Here is an 8,269-nt window from a genome sequence, read left to right on the forward strand (position 1 = left end):
AAACTAATTTTTGTCAAGGGCTGTGTAGATTATATCAAGCTGAATAATAAATGGATCGTTGGTACTCTTTTGGGAGCGGAAGCCAAACTGACAGGGGACTTAGCACGTTGAATTTTACGACATAGGGGTAGAGCTGTCCGTAAATAATTTTTTCAAATATTTTTTTTATAATATAGGTAGATTTGATGTTAGTCTGTAATTGTTTATATCTGCCGGATTGTCTCCTTTATAAACTGGCGTTACTTTTGCTTTTTTTAAGGATATGAGGGAAGGTATGACACTCTGGAGATTTGTTGAACAGCAAAGTTATGGGTGGTGCAATTACATGGGAGGCGCTCTTGTATACCATGGATGGTATTTCACTAATATTATTAGCTTTGGTTTTTAGTGAGTGAATGATGGACACAACATCTGTTGGGCTGACCGGTGAGAGGAGAAGAGAGTTTGGATAGCTGCCTGAGAGATATGTAGCAACATGTGTCTGGGTCTGTGGGAGTTTTGTGGCAAGGTTAGCACCAACTGATCACCAACTGATTTGTCGAGACAAGAAATAATTATGTTTTTTGAGATGATAGGTCAAAACATACAGGAAATAAAAGGTGAACGTTGGCTCCAGGATCTGGCTTAGCTGTTGATATTACTACACAATTAACTGAACTTAATTTGACATTACAAGGTAAAAACAAACTCATAACTCAGTTGTATGACTCCCAGCTTGACTATGTTAACAGATTCAAATACCTTGGCCTTGAGGTGCCACTGTATGGTCCTGTTGTATTCAGACTCTGTCGTCAGTATAAAGAGAGGCTCCGAGCTCTCAAGGCTCTTGCAGGTTATCACTCAGGGAATTTTATTTTATTTTATTAATTTTATTTATATATATACAAGAAGGTACATTGGGTTTGTGAGGATACATAGCATAGTGTTTACATTCTTGTAAAGCCACTTGTACGCGCAGCGTTTCGGGCAGGTCCTTAATCTAACAGATAATTTTAAGTTGGTAAATTCTAGCAGAATTTATAAAATGATAACAGGTACATTGAAAAAAATGAGATTAGTAGGTATATTAAAGGACATCGGTAGCTCTGGTTGATAGCATTGACAGCTTGATTGGTAATTTAACAAAGATTAATAGGCACAATACAGCATATTGATAGCACATATGTGTCGGCAGCAATGATCACAATGGGAAAGTTGTTCGGATTAGGTACATAAAGATTGGGGGATTAGGTAGCACTAGATACAGTGCAATTTGTTATTTTTTGTTTTTGTTCTTGAATGAGGCAAAAGTTGGACACCTTTTCAATGCATTAGGGAGTGAGTTCCATAGACTGGGTCCCTTTATTTGCATAGAGTGTTTACACAGATTAAGTTTGACTCTGGGGATATCAAAGATATATTTATTTCTGGTGTGGTGATAATGTGTTCTATTACATCTGTCCAGAGAGAGTTTCAGAGCAGGATTTGCATTTAAGATCAGGATTTTGTAAATGTAGTTGACACAAGAGAATTTATGGAGTGAGTTTATGTTTAGCATGTTTAGGGAGTTAAACAAGGGGGCTTGAGAATGGTCCAGGACGGACCGAAACGTCGTCGTCCCTTCAATTTCTAGTGTGTGGTCTGGTCAACAGGGAGCTGAGTGTTGTCTGAAAGCAGAGTTTTTTAAGTATTCTGATTACACATTTTTGCCACTGTCAGATTTGTGAAAATGATGTACCTTGCATACATCAGATCTTTAGTGGATTATGTTGCACCTTTTGTCTATACAGTAGTGGATTATGTTGCACCTTTTGTCTATACAGTAGTGGATTATGTTGCACCTTTTGTCTATACAGTATACCTCGGTCATAAAAGTATTTATGTGTACGTCTGATACCATACTACTTGTGTAAAGGAGGAAATGAATGTGTTTATCTCTCAGAATGTTTGCTAATATGTTTATTGTTTGTGATGTGTGTATATGTATTTATTAACACGATGTACTGAACGGGGTGAGAATAGCTTGAGCTACCTCATCCCTTTGTGTGTATTTTACCTCAATACACTTATTTCAATTTCCAATTCATTGCTGCACCTCTGCTTGTTTTGATGCCTGAAAGAAAGCTTGGAGGGCTTGAAAAATTGCAGAACGAAGCCTTGAGGATAATCCTTGGGTGCCCTCGTACCACAAAGATATTTAATTTGAGAAAGGAACTTAATATTCCGAGCGTTGTTGATCGTGTTACTGAAATTAACTGTCAAATTGGTATAAAAATGCTTAGGCTAACTCATCCTAACCATTGCACAGAAGCCCTACAGAATGTCTTTATTGAAGGTCAGCATTGCTCCAAATAAATAAATAAAATAAATAATAAATAAAATTTTATTCAGGAAAAGTACATACATATTTGATTTACAAACATAATGTAGGATTTATATATAGAGCTACTACATACAATACTTAAAGCCACTAGTACGCATAGCGTTTTGGGCAAAGTGTGGGGGGTAAAACACCACTTAGACTGGATAACTAAAACTGGAAATGAGCTCAAAATGTATCAGGTTCATGATTTGTACCAAGAGAAACAACAACGGCACTTTCCTGCACCGTGGGAGGTTACACCCTTTCCAGTTTTAATCCCTCCCTTTCCACCCAAGAAGCAAATTAGAGATCAGCCCAAGCTTCGTCCTGAGGCAAAGCTCAACGCCTTAAGCCATATTGATGCTCTGTCCACAGAGCATTCTCTCTCTCAAATCATATACACTGATGGTTCCCTACACCGCCCCACGGGTGCAGCTGGAAGTGCAGCTGTTCTGACAATGGGCGATGGCTTGTACTTTGAGTGGGGAGTCCGTATAAACAACTGGGCCTCTACCCTTCAGACTGAACTATTTGCCTTGATCCTTGCACTGAAATGTGTACAAGTCTCCAAGCTTGATACATTAATTATAAGTGACTCTTTATTATCCTTAAATGCTCTCAACTCTTTAAGACATAACTGTAACATGCTCGTGTCCGAAGCTAGACTCAAATACAACAAAATTATTAATGATGGTAACAGAGTCCATTTCATGTGGACTCCATCTCATGGTGGCCTCCGAATGCATGATAGAGCTGATAAGTTAGCCAAAGAATCTTCCTTTGCCTTTAAAGGAGAAATTGAGTGTAACCTTAGATTGTCAATAAGAAGTCTGAGAGCAATAGAACTTCAAGAACTTCAACAAAATCTTGTAGATCTGAGGCAAAGTGAAATCGAGTATGCAACATACACGCCACCAGAGGATTTGAACATACACGAGACCAATCTCCAGGAAGCCATTGCAGCTGCTGCAAACAAAGCTATTCCAATCATTATCACAGGAAACACAAAACGAAAGAACTATTAGTTCTATAGTAATGAAGTTAAAGAACAGAACCACAGAGTCAACATCTTCAGAAAACATCTAAAGAGAAACCCCACACCAGAAGGAAGAACTCTGCTAAGAGCGGTGATATCTGAAGCAAGGCGAGTTTCTAGAGAAGTAAAGGAGGCAAGATGGTTTGAGTGGTGTCAAACTCTAAATGAACATAGTAGTCTTGGCAAGATATGGGGTCAGATTAAAACTGTATCAGGTCGACCAGCCCGACCACAGGCATGTATTCAACCATTGCAGGAGGCTGAGAGACTTGCTCTCCAATTTGCAGAAAGAACAGCTTCATATCAGCTTCCTGCAATGGTCCGAAGGCAGCAAGAACAATTAAAACAAGAGAGGTTGACAGTCATTCATGAGAGCATAGCTATAAATGACGAATGTGACTGTCCCTTCACCAAACAGGAACTAATCAGAACCAAAAGAGGTGGTAAGGACACTGCACCAGGTGCTGATAACATTACATATAGGTGTAATGTTATCAGCACTTGGCAGGTGTGGAGGAAGCATCATGTGTGGTAGGTGTGGAAGAGGCACCATGTGAGGCAGGTGTGGAGGAGGCATCATGAGTGGCAGGTGTGGAGGAGGCACCATATGTGACAGGTATGGAGGAGGCACCATGTGTGGCAGGTGTGGAGGAGGTACTATGTGTGGCAGGTGTGGAGGAGGCACCATGTGTGACAGGTGTGTAGGAGGTACCATATGTGACAGGTGTGGAGGAGGTACCATGTGTGGCAGGTATGGAGGAGGTACCATGTGTGGCAGGTGTGGAGGAGGCACCTTGTGTGGCAGGTGTGGAGGAGGCACCATGTGTGGCAGGTGTGGAGGAGGTACTATGTGTAGCAGGTGAGGAGGAGGCACCATGTGTGGCAGGTGTGGAGGAGGCACCATGTGTGACAGGTGTGGAGGAGGCACAATGTGTGGCAGGTGTGGAGGAGGCACCATGTGTGGCAGGAATGGAGGAGGCACCATGTGTGGCAGGTGTGGAGGAGGCACCATATGTGGCAGGTGTGGAGGAGGTACCATGTGTGACAGGTGTGGAGGAGGCACCATGTGTGGCAGGTGTGGAGGAGGCACCTTGTGTGGCCGGTGTGGAGGAGGCACCATGTGTGGCAGGTGTGGAGGAGGTACTATGTGTAGCAGGTGTGAAGGAGGCACCATGTGTGGCAGGTGTGGAGGAGGCACCATGTGTGGCAGGTGTGGAGGAGGCACCATGTGTGGCAGGTGTGGAAGAGGCACCATGTGTGGCAGGTGTGGAGGAGGCACCATGTGTGGCAGGTGTGGAGGAGGCACCATGCGTGGCAGGTGTGGAGGAGGCACCATGTGTGGCAGGTGTGGAGGAGGCACCATGTGTGGCAGGTGTGGAGGAGACACCATGTGTGGCAGGTGTGGAGGAGACACCATGTGTGGCAGGTGTGGAGGAGGCACCATGTGTGGCAGGTGTGGAGGAGGCACCATGTGTGGCAGGTGTGGAGGAGGCACCATGTGTGGCCGGTGTGGAGGAGGCACCATGTGTGGCAGGTGTGGAGGAGGCACCATGTGTGGCAGGTGTGGAGGAGGCACCATGTGTGGCAGGTGGGGAGGAGGCACCTTGTGTGGCCGGTGTGGAGGAGGCACCATGTGTGGCAGGTGTGGAGGAGGTACTATGTGTAGCAGGTGTGAAGGAGGTACCATGTGTGGCAGGTGTGGAGGAGGCACCATGTGTGGCAGGTGTGGAGGAGGCACCATATGTGGCAGGTGTGGAGGAGGCACCATGTGTGGCAGGTGTGGATGTGGGAACCGACCTGTGAGATTTATATTTATTTAATTTATATGAATTTATATTTACGTTAATTTATATACTTCGATAGCAATTTGTATAATGATAAGTGGACTGTATTTCTGCAATAATCTCATAATCTCACAAATCGATCCTCTACACATTAGGGGGGTTTAGTTTATATATATGCAGCCAATCAAACTACAGAATTAGACTACATACATTGAAGAGGTTCCTTATCTTATAGTACAGCAGGTTAGTCCACCAGGTATAACTAGGGTGTAGACACCAAATTATCCTCTTTGAGGTAGCTTCCATCACCCAGTAACTGGTGCACAAATCTTGCTTCCTCGTCTTGACCTGTCAAAAGGGCGCTAGCTGTGAAGCCAGGTTCTATATATGACAAGCTATATCAGAGAAAACACTATACATGGAACAATAAAGACCTGGCTTAATTACCTTTAGTTTGAGGCGATTTCGTGATCTAACCGGATCACCCTATATCCTGACATTAATGGCCATAAATGAATGATAAACGGGTTTCGGATAGACACTTAACTTGAATTTGTAGACAGCGTGTTGATAATGGTACACTTTTAGTTTCCATAACACTACGTCCAAGTAAATTTAACAGGAGCCGAATTTGCTCCCGTGTGAGCCTCTGGTCTAGTCTCAACAATGGCTGCATCTAACACTCCATACTATTGACGCCTGGCCGACATTGTCCAGATATGATAGGAGCCGAATTTGCTCCACGCGTCTCGGATGTGACACAACAATGGCTGCCCTCCTTCCCCACTGACGCCTGGCTTACATTGTCCAGATTTCAGAAAGTGATAGAAGGGTCACATTTACTCTACTTTAATATTGATAATTAAGTTAATTTATATAAGATGTTTTTATGATGGTAAAGTCCAAACACTAATGTATTTAAGAATAATTCCCACCATAATAGGTGGTGAATTATAATAGTATGTGGTGATGATATCCCGTTTTCTTTAGACGGTAATTCCACTACAAGTTACGTTTTCTATGGGTTAACTTGTTTATACAACACAGCTCTTATCTGTCTGTATGATATTATTATTAAATGGTGTCGGATTTTCTGACAGTGGAGGAGGCACCATGTGTGGCAGGTGTGGAGGAGGCACCATGTGTGGCCGGTGTGGAGGAGGCACCATGTGTGGCAGGTGTGGAGGAGGCACCATGTGTGGAGGAGGCACCATGTGTGGCAGGTGTGGAGGAGGCACCATGTGTGGCAGGTGTGGAGGAGGCACCATGTGTGGCAGGTGTGGAGGAGGCACCATGTGTGGCAGGTGTGGAGGAGGCACCATGTGTGGCAGGTGTGGAGGAGGCACCATGTGTGGCAGGTGTGGAGGAGGCACCATGTGTGGCAGGTGTGGAGGAGGCACCATGTGTGGCAGGTGTGGAGGAGGCACCATGCGTGGCAGGTGTGGAGGAGGCACCATGGGCCACGCCTCTCCTACAATACAGTCATTGTATGACTGAGAGTCAGAGGAAGAGAATTACTGGACGCCTGGACCCGGGTGCATGGGGGGGGGGGGGGGAGTGTGTGACACACCGGTTAGGCTTCAGTTGAAGCCTCGGGACCCTCCTGGGTGCAGTAGTACCCCCAACCTGCAATTCAATTGACCATGTAGTGGCGTAGTCGAGTGGAGCGTGTACCTGGGGAACCCCCAACGCATAGTTTCGAACCTTCATCGCGGCTTCGGAGGATTTGTTAAAAAATAATAATGTTTAACATTAAGGGGATTCTGTGAACGTGTAGCCGGAAGCCAAACCTTTCCTCTTGCAATTGTGACGATAACAATGGCGGCCAAAAAGACGCAGAGGCAAATTACAGCGTGTCAGCCCCAGGGTCGTCTCTCAGTCACACAATTATGGGGCGGGAGTGAGTGTTGGGGGAGGGGCTGGCTGGGTCTGGCCTGGTATATATAACCCCGTCACACACACCACGACCCCACAACACATCCTCCTGTCTACACCTGCCTCCAGTCTCTGGTGAGTCTCGGTTTGTTTACTAAACAGACAACCCATTCTCCTGCTTTGATTGTGGTTTGTGTAACTCGGTGCTCCACAGTACAAAGATTGCTGTTCTAAGCAATTAGATAGTAGAACTTTGTACTGTTCACTTTATAGTCGGAAAAATGAATGTAAAAATAAACTTAAATATTTCTAGGCCTAGTATTTATTTTATTTATTTATTTATTTATTTATATATATGCAATAAGGTACATTGGGTTTATGCGTGTACATATCATTGATTGTTTTTACAGTCTTGTAAAGCCACTAACATGCACAGCGTTTCGGGCAGGTCCTTAATCTAACAGATAATATTAATTAGATATTTTGTAGCAAAATTGAAAAATATTAACAGGAACATTGTTAGAAATTTTGAAGAAAATTAGTACGTACATTATAGTAAAATTTGAAGATTATCAACAGGTCATTGTAGCATAATTTGAAGATTATCAACAGGTCATTGTAGCATAATTTGAGGATTATTACTAAGTACAATGTAGTCAAATTTGCATTCAACATAACAACCATGATATAAGATAATAGCAGTGATTACAATGGTGAAGTTGAATGGCTTAGGCACATATACTGGGGCGTAGGTAGCACAAGATACAGTGCGAGTCTGAAACACTTGGTAAGAAACTATGAGGAAAAACCTAATATAGTACACATATGTACTATATTAGGCCCCAGACTCGAGTATTAGGCCCCAGACTCGAGTATTAGGCCCCAGACTCGAGTATTAGGCCCCAGACTCGAGTATTAGGCCCCAGACTCGAGTATTAGGCCCCAGACTCGAGTATTAGGCCCCAGACTCGAGTATTAGGCCCCAGACTCGAGTATTAGGCCCCAGACTCGAGTATTAGGCCCCAGACTCGAGTATTAGGCCTAGGAACGTTAGATTAGTTTAGTTTGTCTTTGCAACACAAGTAGAAAATAGTTCACCGGTTTGTCCAACTCAATAGTGCTGATTTCTACTTTCTAATTTTCGTTGTACGTCGGTAAATAATGCCTACTTGATACCTGCTTAATGGGGTTTCTGGGACTTTTTCTACTCCCCAAGTCCGGCCCGAGTCCAGG

The 8,269-nt window shown here is 43.9% G+C and overlaps 2 protein-coding genes across 2 annotated transcripts in view; both read left to right on the top strand.

The window, feature by feature from the left end:
• Nucleotides 1–4,130: 4,130 nt before the first annotated feature.
• Nucleotides 4,131–7,630, top strand: LOC138365961 (neurogenic locus Notch protein-like). Its single transcript, XM_069326676.1, has 4 exons — nt 4,131–4,695; nt 4,804–5,127; nt 6,262–6,438; nt 7,548–7,630. The coding sequence occupies exons 1-4, from the start codon at nt 4,131–4,133 to the stop codon at nt 7,628–7,630; spliced, it is 1,149 nt and encodes a 382-aa protein (XP_069182777.1).
• Nucleotides 7,080–8,269, top strand: part of LOC123754475 (uncharacterized) — a 27,903-nt gene continuing 26,713 nt past the window's right edge. Inside the window, exon 1 of the mRNA XM_045736912.2 lies at nt 7,080–7,171. The gene's annotated coding sequence lies outside the window, so the exon portion shown is untranslated. The remainder of the gene's footprint in view (nt 7,172–8,269) is intronic.

This window comes from Procambarus clarkii, chromosome 18, assembly GCF_040958095.1.
Source record: "Procambarus clarkii isolate CNS0578487 chromosome 18, FALCON_Pclarkii_2.0, whole genome shotgun sequence".
NCBI classification, from domain to species: Eukaryota; Metazoa; Arthropoda; class Malacostraca; order Decapoda; family Cambaridae; genus Procambarus; species Procambarus clarkii.